We start from the raw sequence: 21,543 nt of genomic DNA, 5'->3' as shown, positions 1-21,543 counted from the left end.
GCAGCACTGAAATGGATGTTTGTCATAACCAAATACTTTTCTAACAAACAAGTAGATAATGTACTCTGTCTGCATTTTCATTGAAGTGTTTAATATGGAGTCCATTAAGAATCCCACAGATGTTTCTCATCACATACAACAAAAGCAAAGTACGGTACAATACAGTAGTTGCCTAAAATCAAGTGAACTCAACAGGGTTCCTTCTGCTGATTTCAGTGGGGTTTAGATTTGGGTGTTTTCATTTAATGATACGTAGATTTTATGATTCTTCTTTCCTCTAAATATTTTAATTGATGCTGATGATTCCTACAAGTCAGATGCATGGGTCATGAAACCATTTTCTACTATCTTTGCATTAAGACTATTGTTTATCCTACCTTTGCTGCAACAGATGAGTTGGGTTTCTCAAGCAAGTCCCAAAGCTTCTTCCTTTTCTCTGGGCAGCAGGTATTATCGAATTCTTCCCCTTCTCTCTCTCTCAATGTCTCTGCCTCTCTCCTCAGTTCCTCATTCATTTGCTCTTTCTTTTGATGGTATCTTGCCTGGCAGCAAGATTCTAAATATATTTCATCAATCCCCCAATAATCAAGCTCCTGGCCAAAAGAGAGAGCACACATTTCTTCCATCATATGTAGTTTCCCTGTCCTGTAGAAATTCAAAATGGAAGTGAAAGCCCCTGGATGTCGATCGAAAAAATACTCATTTTCATTCAAATTATAGTCATCGCATACTTCTAGCAGAGATTCATGGGTATTGCAGTCTCTGAGCTTTCCTAATCGTGTCCTTGGAAGTCTGTCCAAAGTCCTCCACAGCACTTCATGGTTGAGTCCACCGACATTTATTTTAACTCTCCGCGAGCAGGCTTTGCTCCTAATGATCTCCACTGGTTCTGGAGGGAGAGAAAGGGTGGACCTTGAAGACTTTTTGGTGATCCCTGGTGGAGCTTTCTCAGCCATTCTGAAAAAGATGGAAGTTGTAACACCAGAGTCTGAAGGAAAATGAGCTTGGAGACTACGAGTATTTGGGCAGAATCCTCTTCAGACAGACAGCTCCATTCCTGAAGCTAAAAAAGACAAAAAATTAGAATATTGCCAGGTACAATGCATTTCCCAATCTCTCTCTCTCTTTCCATACTTTCATATGCAGATGAAAATTTAATGATTTTAATTTGCCCTCTTTATAGTGATACTCTTTGTGGTAATATCCAGAAGCACTGGAATAGCTGGAACAGCTAAGAGCACTATGCTTAAGCAAAGGAAAAACTCACTGGAATTCCTGTATTGGTGAAAATTAACTGCTACAATTCGTAAAAAGGACTTGGGTTTTTTCTTTTCTTTTTTGAGAATCAGTTTCTGATGCAGCTGTGTTAGCTTAATCTGATTACTTATCTTTTAATGTGTGAGGTGTGCAAATGGAAAGATTATAGGGATATCTGTAAGTAAAAACAGAGGCTAGTCTACCTTTTATTGAAAAATTCAAATTTGGGAGATATTGAAACTGAGTAAAACAATCACAGCATATCAAAATCTCCAAACCAAACTGCTTCCCTCCTTGTCCCCGTTCAAATCTTAGTTTGCTGTATTAGTTCATGGGTAAATGTTATTTACCAAAAAATTCAAATGCTATCCTGAGAAGTCATATTTTTAGCACCACACAGCAATTATTTCTTTACAAAGGGGCCAAAAGAATTCTAAGTTTTTTGTGGCCAACTGACCAGTCATACATGTTATATAGGCAAGGGCTGTGCATACAGTTCTCCGGATCCTCTGCAAGGCTCTTCTCTGCCCCACTGTTCCCCTGTTACATTGCTGCAGACATGACTGCATGACAGCAACGACCGACCTCAGTTTGAATAACCCACGAGTGCATCTTCACTCACTGTGCCCAGTGCTTCAGTAACTCTGAAGTGCAGCTGTGTGTCACTAAATGTAGAACGCCAGAATCAACCAGGAAGGAAACACACCCACCAACCAGCTCTACTTCTGCCAACAGTCAGACACAGTGCTTAAATATTAACCTAGCAATAGTATCATGGCCCTAAGAATGCTTAGACAAGGCTTCTGTTTCAAACTTGGAAAGTCCTCCTCACTAATTTCCCAGAGTTGATATCTCCTCCTCTTGTTCTCAGAAAATCAACAATTCAACAATCTGGTTTTTTGGGGGTTTTTTATTTGCTTGTTTTGTTTTGTTTGAAGTAAGTCCAGCAAATAAAAGAATTTGAAGTGTACAAGAATTTGAGCCTCTTTGCACAGTAAGGCATGAAAGTTGTGCTGAGAGGGGTTGTTACTTATAAATACATCAGGACTAAACACCTGGGAGGGGTTTGAACTGTTTGTACTGAAGTACCAGTTGGCACAAGAACAAAGGTGTACAAACTCATCTTTGAAAGAGAATTAGAAGGTCACATAGACCAGAACCACACCAGGGAAGTGATGATTTAGAATAATCCTTTACGAGAAGTATCAGGAAAAACAAAGAATAATTCCAGTGTGTCATCTCACATGCCCATGACAGTGTTGACTAGGTTGCTGGTATAAAATCAAAATTGCTAAATTTCATTATAGCAAAACTTTAAAAGTTCCTCCACCAATAGATAAAAACAAGACTCAGTCAACTACAGTTCAGGTATGACTATCATGTCCAAAACCATCAGAAAAGAGGAAAATTACGTATGAGAAAAACACTTACATCCAAATATTTACTTTTTTGTTTTGTTTTGTGTATAAGCTAAATTATGGCAACAGCCCAGAACACCATCATTTTTGTTATCAATTTCACTGTCAAGCTGAACTTCAAAACTGTAAGGGTCCAAATATTCTGCATCTTCCCATCCTGCCTCCAGCACTGCATTGTGAAGATCCTTCCTCATCTCCTAGTGCAACCCAGAGCACTTCTGTGCCTAATTACATAAGGGTTTAAGCCTGTGACATTTACCTTCGTTGACAAAAACGATCATCTGATAACTTCACTTTCAAAGATAAATATCCTATCAAAATCAAAGCCCTGGCATCAGGAGGTTTGCATAACGTATATCCCTTTCTTTTGTGTTTGTTTTTTTTTTTTTCCTCTTGACCTTAGGTTCATTTTTTTTCTGGTTTTACCCTCCTCCTCATTGCGTTATCTGCAAGGGGATGATGGTGAGACTTCTGAGGAATGGAGGACTACAATCCTTGCAAGATCTCTGCACTTAAGCATTTCCTAGTGATGTGTGATGCATTTATCAGTCTTCTGACATACAGACAGCTACATAAAGAGTAAACAGTTACGAGAGGATATTTATCTACAGAGGAAATATTTGCAAACTCTATTTTTAAAAAAATCCCTTTAGATTTTAACACACAATGATATTTCTCCTTTAAAGGTTGTTTTACTTAAGAAAATAAAATAATTTAAGAAATTCATAAAGAGGTTCTGTTTTCCTTCATTAAATCAGTCAAGTCTTCAGGTGTTTCCTAGAGAGGTTCACTAGTTTACTCACTGTTGTATCTCAGAGATTTATTTTTCTGTTTTTAAAATGAAAATGTGTACCCTAATATTAGCAATATCAAGTAAAAACACAATAGAGATCAAGCATCTCATCTGATTAATCTTAAGTTGACCATATTCTTATTTATTTTTCTGATTGCAGAAACAAAAGATTAACAAGACTATGCATTGTTTTAACTTTTCTGCAGTGCAGTTACCAGACATATTTTTAAACAATGCAAATACTCTAATGTCACCATGACTGGTCTAAAGCTGATAAAACTTCTTTTGATTTTTCAGTATAATTATTGGTTGCATTTTCCTACTTGAGGAAATGTGGCTTTTCTAAAAAACTTTAAAAATCCTGGTGGCCACACTGAAGTCAACAGTGAAACACGATTAAGTTTAGTGTTGAGAATGTGCTATGTATATATGTATGCACCAAGGGATGAACCACCATTCAAAACATGCAGCATTCTGAAAAGATAAAAAAGTTATTTTCCCGAGTGAAGAATCTTGAACCTTGAGGGTGATTTTTTTGCCTTTTATACAGAGCTGTTGTCATTGAAATATACATTGAAGAAGGAGAACGTATAACTTAAAAATAAATAACCAAATTAGTTTAGTTTCCTTCATGAGTGTTTTTTCCCCACTTTCTTTCATTCTTCATACCTTCTTTAGTTCTCTGATGATAATTTCTTAAAAACTTCTTCCTGTGTAGGTTTTCCCCAAACCTTGGCTAAAAAGCCTGGCTTCAACTGTGCCTTTAACAAAAACATAATCAATAGCCTCTACTTTCAGAATCACAGGATCCCTTTACCATCTTCATAATCCTCCTTTGGGCACTCTGCAATAGCTTTATATTATTATATTGTGGCACCCAAAGCTGCCCCCAGCACTCGAGGTGAGGCTGCCCCAGTGCAGAGTAGAGAGGCACAATCTCCTCCCTTGTCCAGCTGGCGATGCTGTGCCTGATGCCCCCCAGGACAGGGCTGGCCCTTCTGGCTGCCAGGGCACTGCTGACTCATGTTCAGCTTTCTGCTGACCAGGACCCCCAGGTCCCTTTCTCTCATTCCCCAGACAGCAAATCTACCCACAGCTGTCCCACCCAGATGGAGAATCTGGGCACTAGTCCTTGTTACACTTCATGTTGCTGGTCATAGCTCACCTTATTCAGCAAGGTCTCTCTGTAGGGCCTCCTTGCTTTCAAGGGAGTCAGCAGCTCCTCCCAGTTTCGTATTCTCAGTGACGTTAATATCCCTTCCAGTCCTCCATCCAGGTAATTTACAAAGATGTTGAATCTTCGTAATCCTCCATCTGAGGATGGAGTCCTGCAGAACCCCACCAGTGACAGGACAGTCTGATGTCATCCCATTCACTACAACCCTTTGTGCCTGACTCATGAGCCAGCTGCTCACCCATCCCATGATGTGTTTATCCAGCTGTGCTCTGGACATTTTACCCAGAAGGATCCTGTGAGAGACAGTACCATTAAGCCTTTCTGAAATCCAGAAAAGGTTACACCCACTACCTTCCCCCTATCAACTAGGTGGGTTACCTTGTCAAAAAAGGCAATTGCCTTTATGTTACTATATAACATTTCTAACTTGAAAATCCACATTATCAATTTAATACAAAATCACTAGATCTTTCATCATAACAAAATTATACAAGTGAAGTTACCTTTCCAATTCATTAAATTACGTTTCTGGATTTTAGCTACTGTAACTAACTCAGAAGAATTTTTCTTTTTTCCATAAGAAGACTTAAAATACTTTTCAGCTTGGCTTATTGCCTTAACCTTCAGACTGTGTGCAATTCCACCACACACCTTGTCCTCCATGGGCTAGTAATAAATGCAACTATCACTTGAGAGGCTGGCAAAGCCAGCCTGGTGCTCACCAGCACTCTTAGCAACTGGCAGAGAAAAATAAAAATTCTACCCCATATCTAAAAGCAAATCTAAATAAACCCTGCATTATTCCTGTGCAATAATAAAACTACTTTGTAGCAAAATACCTGTAATATTACATAAAACTCTTCAAATCAAAGTCAATTCTTTGCATTAAATAAAAATGAAAACTTCAAAGACTACAACTTGAAAAGCTAGGGAAAGCCAGAAGGAAGGTTAAGTGCCCTCCCCCGCACCACAGACATGCAGCTTTTAATGATGTGACTCTCACATCAATCCCTTCCTCTTTACATGAACGGGTAATTATTTACCATTTCTTTTCATCTTTCTCATTCAGTATTTGGCCTCTGATGTTACTCACCATTTCCTGCTGCAAGGCCTGCATTACACACAAAGTGCTGAATTCCCCTCAGGGAGCTCTCCCTGTCCTGCCCAAGTGCTTCCAGGGTATCCCAGTCTCCCCTTCAGCAGGAGGCCATTATTGCCATTGCTTTATAATTTAGAAATGAAGGTCAAAGATGCCTGAGGTATCCAACAATTTTGGCTGCTCAGGCTGAGATAGCTGCTTTTTAGAGTGCTTAGCATTTTCAGCCCTTTTGATGGGCATGCCTACATGACCAGATTAAACCCTCAGGCTGAGGAACCCAGTTATCTGCGCTGTCACGTTGCTGGAGCATCGCCTGCCACGGCACAGTTGGGAGTCTCCCAAGTCATTTGCAAGGATGGCTGGAGAGTCCACATGCATCAAGGTCTGCTCCTAGTAAGTGGTTTGTTCACAGCCATTTGCTTTGGAGTGCAGGTGAGTGCAACTGCACACAGGGAGGTTGCTGTGCTGAGCAGCACCAACCCCTTCCACAGACTCCATGTGCAAGACTTCTCTTCCAAAAGGTTCGCATCCCAGCCACTCTTGCATGCCTTAGTCATAAACATCTCTCCCAATCTTTGCCATACAAATTTTGCCAAAGAAGATGGAAAAGTTACAGCACATAAGCAGGCTTCACTGCTGGAGCATGTCCTGCATTTAAAGCACTGAGGAAAATAACTATGTGATGCCTAAGAAGAGGTTGTATCATAAGGACCACAGGAAAAGGGAACAATTTTGCTTTCTTCTGATTTTTAAGGGACAAACTTCTACCATTTCTGTCAGAAGTCTTTTTGTCACAATTTGTAAAATTGTTTTCAAGAAAAGATTTTATTAATTAATTTCCTTGCTTTGAAAACAAATGGAAGAGTTTTTCACAATTTGCTGGAAGTGTCGTCAACATTTTAAAACAAAATCTGGTTCTAGATGTACTGATATTTTACTATTTTTTTTAAAGTTCAAGAAAGGTCCAGATTGAAAAGCAGAGATTGTGAAATTATTAAACATTAAACAAGTTATTAAATGGGTTGTCCCATTCAAAGTATTTATTTTCAGGTCTGAAGAGTCTAAGATCAATCTGCTGGATTTCTTCACATGCAAAAATGCTCACCGAAATCAAGACAGATCAGGGGAGACAATTGTTGTATTTACTAGTTTAGCTGTTAAAAATGAACTTAAGGCTTAAGAACTTCAGGCTGTATTCAATGCAGGTATGTAACACTTTCTAGGAAAACTAGCTTTAAGTTTTGTAGGTGTAATGTCAGGGGAAAATCAGAGCGGACATTAGGAAAAAGTTCTTCACCCAGAGGATGGTTGGGCACTGGAACAGACTCCCCAGGGAAGGGGTCATGACACCAAGCCTTTCAGAGTTCAAGGAGCATCTAGTCAATGTTTTTAGTCATATGGTTTAGTTTTTAGTTTTAGGTAATCCTGTGAGGAGCAGGGAGTTGAACTCAAAGATCCTTATGATCCCATCTAGCTGGAGAACTAAAGGTACTCTGTGATTTAAAAAAAAAACCTTAGAAAGCCTGTGCTCACCTCAGCAGCATCTGACTCCTAAAGCCTACAACCTGGGATCCAGCAAGTTAGCCAAGAAAAGATGAAAGAAGTCGGTTGTGACAAACCAATATATTTTTACTGAGCAAACACATTTTTGCTAACTTATTTGCTTGTATGATTCTTCTTTCAGTGACTGCTTTGCTGTAATCCCTCTGCTGCCACATCTTAGCTCTCAAATGTCTGCTCTTTGTTTTAAAATACGAAGAACTTCAGTTTCTTAATGGTGTGTTGCAGGATCTCTTACTAGAATTTTCCTTTAATTTCAGTTTTTAAAAAGATGGCTGATGTGATAGCTAAAACTCTGCATAAAAGCATCCTGATCAAATGAGTTGTACGTTATTTCCATTTCCCACCTTTAGAGAAATCACATCTCGTATAGTTAAGGATTGGCAAGCTGAACGCGAGAAGTGTCAGGAAACATGTCAAAGAATTCCTGAGCATCCTTTGTATGTCTCAGATTCATATCTATATGCAGGAACACATGCATGTGTGCACAGGAAGGAAGTATCTGAGCTTTGATTATCCACATTGTTGGTGACAGCTCTTGGCACAAGTCCTCAGGGGCTTCAGTGGGTGACACCACTTGAAGCAACATGGTCTGAGGGGGCAAAGATGGACCTTAGCCTGTCTCCCCTGTGACGCAGCCTCTCTGTGAGCAAAGCCTGGCTCTTGCCAGACTACAGCCATGGGCAGAGCTGTTACTGGAGAGCTGAGTCTTTCCACAAACTAAGACCAAATCCCACCTGTTGCTTTGACTGCTCTGTTAACAACTACAGATAGGCTGGTCTATGAAAAGTAAGATCTCACTTTGAGAGTAAATCCTGCAAAATCAGCTCTTGGGGCTATGGCTAACTGGTCTGAAATGATGATTATTTCTATTTCATAACAGACCTCACAGGTTATTTATTTCTGGTATGTGAAAATTCAAACTTTGGCTGCACAAAGTCTTGGTGATCTGCAAGAGAAAACTCAAAAAAGATGAGGCCTTTTATAGACGAACTTTTCAGATTGACTAAATCAGTCTGTCTGCTAACTCACTGTTCTCACCATCTTGAGCACAGAGGTGTCTTTTAGATGGATGAGCTGAACTTCACCATGGAGCAGCAGAGTCTGAGACTCTATATATTCCCTAGGAGCCCTGGATAAGAAAACCCAGACAGAAATAGGTAAGATGACAGAAGACAGAAAAAGAGGGAAAGTATAACTGATAAAATGTTTTTAAAGTCTTGCAGTCACACAAGCCTGGCAGTTTTGGCTTATCTGAGTATTCTAACAACCCCAATAGCACTTGTAATCACTTACTGAAGCTCTTATGCAAGGTAAAGCCACATGGGTGGGCTCTAGACACACTACAGGTGGTGCAGACTGCTTTACGAAAAGCTAAATGCTCTTGAGAGCTTTCAGAGTAATTTTACCTCAAGTCCCATGGTTTTTAGAGCTCAAGTGATCTTTTTGAGTAGTACCTCTTACAAGTCTGTATCTGAGCACTGGGATTTTAGCATCCCCTCAGCCTGCCCTGGGGTCTCAAGACAGCACTGAACATGGCTTTGTAGTCCATCCAGTGCTGAATCAAGATCCCCACCAAACTTTATTTCAGATCAGCTCTGATTCTCTCTTTCCTTACTAGCAGCTCTTCTGCTGGTGCTCGTGACAAGTGGGGCTATATGATCCTTACAAACAATCCTGATGCATTCCTGCTCAGTTTACAACAACCTCTCCATTTCCATTGCAGGTTGAAACATCTCTCATTTAGGATGTTGTTGTTGGTCTTGTCTGCACTTTACTGTTCATGTTTACAATTGGTTGCTAAGGGCTGTTACTGCTTTTGCCAAAGATACTGTCTTTCACTGCTTATTTAGCCTTCCCTGGAAACTTCTGAGGAGATGAGCTGTCACAGAGAAGTACAAGGCCGAATAGCAGATCATTTTTAATGTCAAACAGGCTGATATTACAGAAATGTGATTATGTAAGGTCCTCATGTCAGGTCTAAATCAGACTACATATTTATATCCCAACTAGCACTCTGGATCCACAGGTTTGATTGCTGCTTCCATACAATTCTTTGAGAGTCTACAGATGTTACATGTGCAGGATACACTAATAATAGCAAATACATTATTATTAATAAATTAGAGCTTTGAGTTGCAATTTATCCGTCCACTACTTGATTTTCTCTTCTAATTGCATTGTGGTGCATTAAGATGATGGAGGAGATTGTCAACACATCACTTGTTCTTTCGGGAGGTACTAATGTAACCAGTTGTCCTAAAGCAATTCGTTTTAGGGTTATTCTAAATATGTTAGCTTCTCTAACCCTTCAATCTTCCACTACTCCCTACCAATAACAGTGCTGCCAAGTAGCTGAAAGCAGTGAAGAACTTCACAGATGTCCTTTTGTTCTCATGAAGAAAAGCCTGCACAGCGTAGTAATGAATGATGATTCTAGGTTTCTAGGCAGGGAAATATTACACAACATATAATATTGTCCTATATACATAGAGAATGATGTCTGAAGCAATGAGGCACATCATACAGAAGGGTCAGATTTTGTCCTTCTTTGAATGAAATTGCACCCAAAATTTTGGATGTTGCATTTTGGTCAGAATCCTGCTATACTGTTGAGTTTTCTAATAAAGAAAAGACATGCAATGCCACAGTCCCAAATCTACAATTAAGAAAAGCACAGTTGTATTCCTAAGTGACTTCAGAAATCAAAACATTTATGTTCAATTGCTGCTTCTGTCAAAATTTCATTTTCAACCATTTCTAACAGGACTGTTCCCTGATTAAATCAAGGTAAATGGTAGGCCCAAAACTACCTGGACCACAGATAGGAAGAGACTTGGCTGAAGAATACAGTTTGAAAGGAGCATATTTACTCAAGAGACATTTGTCTCAATCAATTAGGAGCTATCTCAAACTCCTATTGTTGGTGCTCTACGGAAGCCCCAAAGGCGGAACAAAGGAATGAATCAGGCCTTGGTTTTTGGGAGACTCAGTTTTTGACAAGTGCCTTTGTACATACATAGCTGGAAATGTCCCCCAGGTCACAGCATCAGCAAGTCTTTACAGAAGGCTTTTATCGTTAAAAATTAAGAAAAAATTCTTGATCTGAAGAATCCAACCCTTCAACATTTTGATGTCTTCAACAATAGGACGCCTTGGAAAAACATGCCAAACTTGCTGTGCAGAGCCTAGGGCAACCCAACATCTTATTTTGCCTATCTGAGGAAAGCAGTCACCCAGAAAGCAGAAAACTTTGCTTCCTGACCTTACCTAAAACCTTATCAGTTTTGGTTCCACATAATGCACAAAGATACAGTTGGTTTGGGGGTCAGTAAGGGGAAGCTGTTCTTAGGAACTCCAGTTTTACACTGTAGAGAAGAAGCTACACTGACTTTTAGTCCCACCTGATACCAAGAGTATTGATATTTTTTGACCCTCAAACTGACCTGACAGTAGAAAAAAAGTGAGGACTCACTATCATGCACAACCCTAGGCTACTGTTCCTATAATTCTGAAATCAAGACAGGCTAAAAGGAACACTTTTATAAAACTGCCACAATAAATTAATTTATTTACTTCTATCAAGCCAAAATGTATTTTTAAAAGCCACAGCATCCTCTTAAAAAATGTGCTTCATCAGAGCCATTAGTTCAGGGTTTCTAATATTAAACACACAAGTCCCAAGTTCAAAGAAGGGTGTGGGAACCTCTAAGGCAGGATCAACACGATACTTCACAGTCAGGAAGAAGACGCTCTTAACTCCCATCCAGGCCCAATGCGTAAGCAGGATCAAAAGGGACACAACCCACCCACATGATATTCTAAGCCTGGAAACCTCCTCTTACAAGAGGTATGTAAGATAGTCATTCAAAAGAATTGAACAAGGTCTAATCTTTTCAAATACAACTTGAGGTGGTGGCTTTGGTTCCACCTTGATGTCATTGCTTGGTCATTAAACATTCACTGAAGGACCACATTCATCCCTGGTGATTCAAACCCGCGGTTTACATCTTCCAGGCTCCGGCTGCTATCAGTAATCCCCAGGACAGCTGCAGTGATGGAGACCATCCCCATTCCTACTGAACAAGAATGAGGCAGCCGGTGCTTGAAAGACAACAGACACAACTGAGTCTACAACTGAAGGGTGTGACCAGTCCTTTGGTGGGTGGTAATCTTGCATTACAGGAAGTGGAATGTTTATTTGCATCACGTTAACCTATGAAAGGACTAAAAGCTCAATTTTTCTCCATCAGTACCCAAACCACAAGGATGCTGAGGAAAAGCGAGATATTTTTGCTTCTACCTGGGTTATCTATAAACATACTGAAGCAGCTAAACATTCTCATCCCTTCTACAGTTCAAAAGGAGCAGAAGATACTGCAGAAGCACTGCTAATGCCACTTTAATGACATGCCTAAATAGGGACCAAAGTGACTAACAGTAGCCACGCTAGTCTTGTGAATAAATTCAAGTATAAAGCTTACCCAGTTAAGAGGTTTGCTCTATGTCAGCAATAATAAGAATGAAGAAAGCATAAGAGGAAATATTCCAGAAGGCAAGACCTTCTAGACAGCACTCCTGTCAAGGTAGAGCAACTCTGTGCTGTTAATCTCACCAACCACTGGAAAAGCACGTTCAATACTGTCATTCACAGTTGTGTGATTTCAAGCCTAATTAAGCCTATTCACTGTTTTGAGTCTGCTTAAATACATTAGTGGGATTCTTCTAGCTTCTGCAGCTTGCCAGCACTTTCTGCTCAAACTGTCTCAGAATGTCTCTGGTATATGCAAATTTACACTGAATGAATGGCTATAAATTATAGCAGGATTATTCTGCCATTTGAGATGAGATGAGTTCAACAACCTTGTAGGTACCAAATCTTGATACCTTAAGAGGGCAAATGACACAACTGAAAACTCTGTAAAAAGAAACATTATGGCTTCATTTTGAGTTCTTGAATTTGGCTGTAATTTTTATCTCTATATATATTGCAAATACAGCTAATTTTCTAAAAGTTAACTATTGATGAGGTACTGTGAAATATTACTTTATGAATTGCCTTATTAATGCTCTGAGGCAAATTTATTCTGTATTTGGGCTGTACTGCCATAACTGATTTCTATTTCTTAACTTGTTAGGCAATCAGGGGGAGAAGCTCATCTCCAGTGTCATCAAAGAAGATTACGTTCGAGAGCTTTGTTCAGTTAATTATCAGCACAGCTTTGCATTCATTTCCTCCTAATGTGGTTTTACCTAAAGGGCTGACATTTATTTCCTAACAAGCTAGTACCTGGGTATGATAGCAGCAAGAAGAACACCTCGCAATAACAAAGTCTGATTTCCTAGTAAGAAGCACTTTCCTAGGGGTAACAAAAACCTAGGGGCTTATGCATCACATGCCAGTGCTGTGGTAAGAGAGCTGTTCAGCCCCTCTGCCTTGGCTCAGGCAGTAAATGCCCTCAGACAATTTTACAGTGCACTCTGCTCCCCTGTCATGGTACTGTGAGGGGTAAATTGGTCAATTGCCATTGCTCCTTGTAAAGAGTTCAGCTGCTGTTTATCACAGCCTACTCCTAAATGCTCAGAGCTGCATTATGCCAGCATTACATATATTATTTATTAGCTAATAGATTGTTGTTCTGACTCTTGCTGGTGCGAGCAGTGATGCTACTGACTACTCTTTATAGTCATCCAGAGAAGGAGTAGGGATGTACAGAATCCAGACACCTAAGTCACAGCTGATCTATCATTATGGCTAAATATAAATTTCCTGCATTAGAAACAAATAAATTTTAAACCCCACTGATTTTAGTGGCCTGAGACTTTTATTGTTTCCCTATTGTTCATACCATAATCCAGGAAGAAGTGCGTTCAAAAATAATATTCCTTTTTTTCTGATTATGCAGTCAACAGCATCATACTTTCATGCTGGTGAAAAAAAAGTAGTTTAAGACACTCATCCTTTTAAGAAATTCATCCATTATGAAACTCCATCCCTCCAGACTTGGAAGAAGGAATGTATTGCACAGTAAACAAGTGAAAACTTAGGAAGATGCCAATGTGTGACTTGTGCTGAAATTTCTGCACATTCCGTAGCACACACTGGGATGGACAAAAGGCAAAATAGCCTTTGCTGTCCTTCCAGATTTTTATGAAGAATATAGGCAGGTTTAAGCCTAATAGATTTTAAATGTCTTGACTGAGGCATCCTCTCCTAAGCTTTTATGGTATGCAGTGGTCTGGGAAGCTATACTGGGGCTGACTTTGTACGGTAGTCAAGATAAGAAACCTCCAAATTCTGTTCAATAAACACTTGAGTTGTTAAGCTTCTCTGTTCAATTTTTTTTTTTAATTTAGCCATATATATGCACTTTACTTAGACTTTATTTGAGCGTGACTGAGCAATGTATATATTAGAGCATGCAATATGATACCTGTAATTGCATAATAGTGAAGAAAAAACTCAAAATAATGAAATTCTTTCCATATCTCTTCCATATAGCCAGAAAAGTATAGGTTAAGAAACATATGAAGCTATGGGATTGCACAAAAATCTACATTTACAATAAGATTACATCTACTCTGTAATGTCCTAAGCAATTTCTTTGCACATTATCCCATAGAATACTGTTGCACATCTTAAAAAAATCTCTGCAATTTAATATTGGAAAATTTATTTTTGGTTTGAAGTTAATATTCTTGTTACAAAGTAAACATGCATTTCTCCCTCCTAAAATGCGAGTTAAAACAACATAGTCCAAAGATTTATTATAAAATCCAAGAAATCAAATACCCAGTTCCACTACTCCAGCAATAACCACAACAAAAAGATGCCAACTACAGATGGGAAATCAAAAATATTTTCTCTTGGGGTGCTCATATCCTATTACTATTACTAGAAACAGCAAAACACAACAAAGTAAACGACAGCCTGTTTTTTTATCATGCATCCATTACAATATTTATTTTATATTATTGTTTAACATTAATGTTTATATTTATTTTATATTTATGTTTATAATGTTCAGACACCTCTTAGGTAAAAAACCTTTATTCCTAAAGATGATAAAAACTTACTATAGCAATATTTGGCAAACACGTATAGTCCTTTCAGAGGCAATCATTGCTTAATTCCAAGAGCTGTGAGCATTGCTGGGTCAGAAGACATTATGCAATAACATGATGAATTAATAGAACTGACCCCTGAAAACATCCAAAAATTCATTTTTAGGCTGCGTGTATGTCTACTGTGATGAAGCTGAGGTGGCATACAGCTTTAAGTGCTTCCAGTTCTGGCTCCCGTCCCTTCCTGTGGGGAGCAGCAGGTCTGTACTCTGGTAGAGCAGACACCTTCAGGAGGGTCTGCAGTGGAATCCCACTGCACTGACATACTTCCAGTCACTGCAAGTCATATCTTCACCAGATATCTCAGCTTGCATTCCTCCTCTGAGCTGAGACCAGACAGACCTTCCCCAATGTGCTGTTTATATCATGACAGACGGAGTAAAACACTGACTGAAATATCCTTCAGCAGGTAGCTTTAAATACAGTAGCATCATGGAATATATTTTACCTGCACATGTGGTTACATGAAGCTCAAGGAAGTCACATAAGATCAAGATTTTTTTTCTAAAAGTGACAGTAGCAAACTGTTTGGCAAAATCCCAACTGTTGGCAAGAAAGCTATTGCAAATCTTGACCTCTCGCCTTGCTTTGAATGGCAAGCCAGAATTTACCAATTAACTTTCACTTAGAAGAAAAAAAAAGGCAGAGTATGAATAAATACATGTGATATGGCATGGTTAAGGCAATGGGACATTTCAAAATACTGAAGCAAATGGAGATGTTCAGACTGAAGCGTGCTGCTCTGAACAGCACCTCTCCCTCTTCTCTAGCTGAAGATGTTTTACTGTCTGCATACATCTGAGTGAGGGCAACCTGCTGAGCTTCAGCAACAGCATCCAGCCGAGAAAGGAGGCGAGAGAAATTCAAATGCTGTGGTTAGAGAGGCCTGCAGAAGCACTCATTGGAAAAAAAAATTACAACAAGCCAGCTGCAAGTTCCACTAATGCTGAACAAAGTGAGTTTATCAGTTGTATCGGATTTATCAGTTGTTTGAACAGAATAGACAGAGGTGCTAAGAACCAGAAACGAACTATTTTTTTCTGTACTGCATCTTATCTCTCTGGGAAAGACTCCAGAGTTTTGCTAGCACATCTTGGTGATCAGAGAACAAACAAATCCCATAAGTGGCATGTACTCACTGACCCTGCTCCCCTGAAAGTTTCTACTAAAACTCCCTGGAGGATCGTGTCCCAGGCTTGGTGGAATGTTCAGTTTTGCAGACCTTGCCCAGCCTCTGGGGCTTGGTGCTAGCTCTGCTCTAAGCTGGACAGACTCACCAGCTGAGCAAACTTGAACTCTAGGTGTTTTTAATGCAAAATGTTACCAGACAGGCTTTTCCCCCTCCCAAGCTTGCCCAGTCTCCCTGCTGTTCTTCATCTTCTAAACCAATCCTGGCACCTCCTCAGAGCTCGAGGACAGGGTCACTGAAATCCTTCGCTAAGGTGTCCTTTTAATAGCAAGGTCTTGATGACTGTGTATTTGCTAAGGAACGTTGTCTCCACCTGATGCTATGGACACTTCCTTTCTTACACAAACATTGAAAAAGTGACAATTTTGGCAGTGTTGCCAGAGTCAGTCCTTTCTGCATCGAATTAAAATGTCCAAGAAACTGCATATATATTGCCTATTGTATCTTAATCGTTATGTAACTTGAATTGAATGAAGTCCAAACCCTACTATAAATATGGACAGTACATACATAGGGTATAAACAAAAGGTCTGCCTTCACCCAGGCACTGAAATTCTGATAGAAGAAACACACTGAATGGTTTGTAGAAGCCATGTAGCCAATGAACATGCCTATTCATAATGACATTTAGGTTTTTAAATCCAGAGGCCAGCGTGCTAACTGCCTACAGAAAGCATATATGACAGTGTATTTTAGACTACCACAATGCTGCACGTATTTTCTTCTATAGAGGAGATTTTTCAGTCCCCGGGTAGATGGGATAATTCCAACGACAGCTACCGAGAAGGCTGAGGTTTTGTATCATCAGGTTTCCACAAGCACTATTAGAGCATCGGAAACAAATGACGAGCCTTTATCGGTGGAGCTCACCCACGGCAGGAGGCAGAATACTACGAAATGTCATTCCCTCCCTCCCTTTAGCAGCTCCGAAGGAAGGAAAATACAAGCCACGGTTTCCAAAGCGCTCCAGGGTGAGGGTTCTATTATCCAGCCTCAGACCGATCCAGGCAGCCGGGGAGCCCACCCGGCGTCCGTCCCGCCCCGCCGATCATGCCCCCTCCCCGGGGGCGCTCCCCGCGCCGGGGCACCCCGGGGCTCCCTCCCCGCGGGAGCGCCGCGCTCCCGGCCGGCCCGGGCGCTCCCGGCCAGCAGGCAGCTCTCGCCTCCCCTGACAGTCCCATCGGGGCGGGAGCTGGGGATGACTCGGGCTCTCAAATAAACAGAAATAGAAGCAAAAGGCATCCCTCGGCGGAAGAGGGATGCCCTCCCGCTTACCTCGCTCCGCGGGCGCCCGGGGCGCCGCCGGGGGCTGCAGGAGGGATTCCCCAGCGCTGGCAGGGGCTGCTCGGGCTTCCCCGGGCACTGCGCGGCCGCCAGAGCCACGGCGAGGGATTTGTTTTGGTCGCTCCTTCCCGGGGAGGGTTTTCCTCTACATTCCCGGCTCCACATCACCGCCTCTCCCGGCACGGAGAGGGCTGGGGGTGGAAAAACCACGGCAAAGGCATCTCCCTCCTACCCCCGGAGATGAAAAACCGCCGGAGCAGCCGCGCGGCGAGCGGCTGGGGTTTCGGGCGGAGGATGGGGGGGGGGGGGGGGGAGCGAGGGGGGATAAGAGTCGAGCCCTCGCTGCCCTCGCCCCGCTGTAATCCCCGGCTGCATGCGAGCCGCCGGCTGCCGGCGCGGCCGCCCGTGTCTGCGGCTGTGCGCGGCGGCGGCGGCAGCGGCGGGGCGGGGGGGCACGGCCGCTCCCGGCCGGGGCACGCGGGGCGCCCCCCGCCCCGCCGCGCTCCCGAGCGCCGCGCCCGCCCCCGCGAACGCTGCGCGCTCCCGGCCCGCGCTGGGGCTGCGCGCGCCCGCACGCACCCGGCACTACCCCGGGCGGGGCGCGCAGCACACCCCCCCCCGCGCTGCCCCCACACAATGGGGGCACATCCCCCCGCACCCTGCCCGGACAGGGGATCCGCGCTCAGAGACATCAGCCACGCACAGACACCGCGGCAGTGCCTCAGGCGGGGTGCACGCACTCACCCACCCACAGACACACAGACACTCGCACACTCACACTCACACACTCGCACTTGTGCACATGCATGTACACACAGAGTGACCCCCAGGCAGGAGGTGTACGCACACGCACACACACAGTCCGCGCTAAGGGCACTCTCCAGGCAGGGGATTCCCCTCTCACACACCGGTGAATCCACGTTAACGTTACTATGTAGGGGATGCACGCACCTCTCAGACCTCCTCACACACCGTCCTTCCAGACAGGGAATGTGCAGCACCACACACACACACACACACACACACACTTCATGTACTGTCTCCTCCCATAGACATAGACACTCTTCACCTTCTCCTGCTCAAGAGTGCATCCACTGCATCCCTTGCCAGTTTTCCTTTCCCAGCCAGGGCAGGGCAGGGCACAAAACACACAGCACAGGACTGTACCTGGCCGATGACCTGGCTGGCCCAGCCTTGCTGTTGGCATGCTGAGGGCCTGCCAAGGGCTGAAGCCCACAGCAGAAATCCAGTGCCTGGAGAGCCAAGACCCTTCATCCCTTCATGGGGCAGGGACTAATGCATTTTTGTCATCAAGTCTTGGCTAGGTTGCAGGCTGCAATCAAGACTTCAGCTACTCCTGCTGCCTCCCATAGTATTTTATAGCTCTTTATTGTTTTTCCTTGATCATTCCTGATAATGGGAGGAAGTCTCTTTCCCTCATTCATTAATGCCCCGCTATATTTCAGGTATTGGATTAGAAAGCTTTTTTCCTTTTCAAGTTCTTCTCTGTTTCTCAGGTTTCATAACAGTTCATCTGTAGCTTTGCCCTCTGCATTGTGATGGTCAGGTTTCATCTCATTCTATAGCTCTGAAATTCAGCCTTAACTGTTGCACATTTTGCTGCTGGGATGAAGGCTTTCCAACAAAACTTTTATCAGCTTTTTCTTCCTTTTTTTTTTTTTAATTGAAAGACTTCCTAATTCTTTTTAAAGCTATCCAAGAAAGAGATTGGGCAGTATTTGCCAACATGATTTTAATTACAACCCACAAAAAAATAGGTTAAACTGAATGCTCACTTACTGTGCTAATTTTCACCTATTTTATGTAGTTCTTTGCCCACTGTCTTGAGGACATATAAAAGTACGATTTTTTTAAAAGTTTGCCCACCTTCTCCCCAGCCTACCTGCAGAAGTTTTCTCAATGGCAACCACAACCTAGTCAGTGCTGAGTTCAAGGCTAGATTTCTATGAAAAGCTCCAGCAGAATGTACTTAGTCTGAAACCTGGACATTTGTGGCATAGGCATCCATGCCTAGTCTCACCCTTATGGTCAATCAGGGAAATTCTCTTCCATATCTTACATGTGATAAACAAAGCTCCATAGCAACCCATTCCTCTCCTCAGCTACTCCCCAGCTGAAATGTTGGTATCTATGTATTTCATATGTTCCGCCCCTTGTGTGTACACGTGTCCATGTGTCTCATCACTTATTTTTGAATACACCAATCAGTTTCATCTGAACAAAACTCTCAAACACAATTAAATTTCAACAAGTTTAAGAAAAAGAAGGCAGATGGATGAAGAAGCTAACTACATATCTCTTTATGCCCAGAGCATGGCAAAGGTGGCATAAGGAGTTCATGTGTTGTTACGTACCTCAAAATCTGCATGTACGTGTGACATCAGTGAGAAAAGTTAACTGGAGCATCTGTCTTCTTAGCCACTGTAGTTCAGTAAAGCCCATGAGGCAGAGCTGTAGGAAACTGGAGTTCATTCCTTCAGATTCTCATTAAATAATAGGTTGTGAGGAGCTCCAGTTCTCCTCTACTGCTTTTCTTTATGCAGTGAGTGGTTTTGAAGCAGACTGTGTTTTCTTGAGATTTTATTACTTGATTTTTCATTTTTGATAAAGGAAGAATGTCTTATCTCCCTCTCATACGCACACCCCCAGACACTAATAAGTCTTGCTTATTGGGAAAACTGACAGAAAGTGCAGTTCATAGGTGAGTTCCTGCAGTTCATTGGCTACAGTGGTATGCATGCTGTTAGACACTGCTCCAGAATAAGCAACTGATCTGCTTTCAAGAAGAAGAAGTTATTCTGTAATAAAAAGCTCTTTATTTTGCTAGTATGTCCACAGTAAAACTAATTTTATTCTGGGAAATTATTTTGCACATAGAGGTACATTATCCTGCCTAGACTCATGTTTACATCACTGTATCTTTGTTATTCAATTTTCCTTTATTAAAAAAAAAAAAAAAAAGCTAGCAGTTCTTGGCTTGCTCCTTTTCTAGGCTTGGGGCATTTATGTTTATGAACACTCATCTTCTGCTCTTACTGGCATACTTGGATATTGAAGGGAAGCCTTTGTTGGTTCTCTAGATACCAGAAATAAATGCAAACTGTATGGCCATGCTGATGACCAGTGTCTTTCAGATCATGTGGGAAAGATTTCCTTTAGAGGAGTTTAGTCTCAGTTGGTCAGATAAGGGGAAGAAAGAAACAGCTTGAGAGAAAGAGAAATCTCTTTTCTATCAAGATTTCTGCTGCAGGATTTTCTCCCTCATTACAGCGGTGTTCTTCAGAATACTTTTTATCCCTCAAGACCATCCTTGTAAACATCCTGGGCCTCTTTCTTCTGATTTAGCACCTGATTTGCATAGATGAGCCTGCTCTGTGAGGCAGTGCTTCCCAAATACCTCCCAGCAGTGACAGAAGAAGCTGTTTAGAGGAAGGCATGGATGGAGAAAGATAGGCAGACATGTGGAAAAGTATAGCTTAATCTTGCTATGACCAGGAGGATCATTCAAACTCACAGTCTAAATGTTGCAAGAAATAATTGTCTTCTTCACTGCTGAACACCTTGACCATACCAGTGAACTCATGTGAGCCACTCAATTGCTTGCTTTTGAAGGAAGAAGAGTGGATTTATGTTTTTCAGGGCCTTCAAGGCATGACCAGGACTTCTGGTCCTAACCCACTTTCCCTGAAGACTTCCCAATCCTTGTCTATAGTCCAGGACACCATTTCATTTCAACACAGGGCTTTCAGTCCCTGCCTCAGAGACACTTCCCTGTGGAGAAGGGAATAATCTACTTATAGACTGGTTTAATGGCTATTCCTTCTTGTAGGAGCAGATATTACATTAAGCACCAACAACAGGAGGACTGCTGTAATCAGCATCAAAGTTTGCCCGTCTAAATAAATGGTTGATCATTTTCCTGAGTGTAATCATATCAGTTATTGCAATGCCGAACTATAATGTCAGAAGGTTTTGAAATGTATCTTAATTTCCCAGCAGCATGTCTAACAAATGGCAAAAATAAGTTCTAGGAGAAGAATGAACGCCATCCCAGTGCCCTTTGTATCACTCAAGACTTGCAGAAAAAACAAGTCAAACAAAGGCAGCTTCTTGGCCAAGTCCAATATTCTGTTGAAATAAATCACATTACGAATAGCATCTGGCAGTAGCATAACCCACCACAGTTCAGACCAAGTCTTGTCTGGATTATGGACTTCCTGATTATTGGAATAGCTTTCCATGCTTCCTATTGAGTGGTTGGGATTTGATTTGCTTTTTTTCCCTCTCTTTTATTTAGGTTTTGGTTTCCTTTATCATATTTCTCTAACTCAGAATACTATGTTTTCTCTTTTTGTTGCCACAGATTAGGCTCTGACACTCTTTTTCCAGGTCTTGGTTTCTAGAGGGGCTCTTGGAAGTGTTTTCAGTCCTTTCACAGGCTGCAATGGGACAGCAGTCTCACTAGTGTTTAAAGGCTGCCTTGTGGACACATCCAGGAATGATATGCTGCTGCACACAGGGACAATAGTGGCAGCTTTTCCCTCTCTAATTGCCATTAAATGGAGACTTACAGAGCTGCATATCACAAAACCAGCAACAGAGATGAGCAAGAGCATAGCC

The 21,543-nt window shown here is 41.9% G+C and overlaps 1 protein-coding gene across 1 annotated transcript in view; it reads right to left on the bottom strand.

Annotated features, from left to right (window-relative positions):
* KCNB2 (potassium voltage-gated channel subfamily B member 2) overlaps positions 1–17,384 on the bottom strand; it is a 188,453-nt gene extending 171,069 nt beyond the window's left edge. The window contains exons 1-2 of the mRNA XM_038130233.1: positions 16,894–17,384; positions 378–1,063 (exon numbers count right to left, since the gene is read on the bottom strand). Of these exons, the coding sequence (XP_037986161.1) occupies positions 378–956 (579 nt within the window). The 5' untranslated portion in view covers positions 957–1,063; positions 16,894–17,384. The remainder of the gene's footprint in view (positions 1–377; positions 1,064–16,893) is intronic.
* Between the last annotated feature and the right edge of the window lie 4,159 nt (positions 17,385–21,543).

The sequence above is a fragment of the Motacilla alba genome, chromosome 2 (genome assembly GCF_015832195.1).
Source record: "Motacilla alba alba isolate MOTALB_02 chromosome 2, Motacilla_alba_V1.0_pri, whole genome shotgun sequence".
Taxonomy (NCBI): Eukaryota; Metazoa; Chordata; class Aves; order Passeriformes; family Motacillidae; genus Motacilla; species Motacilla alba.
This window is presented reverse-complemented; position numbering and strand designations above follow the sequence as displayed.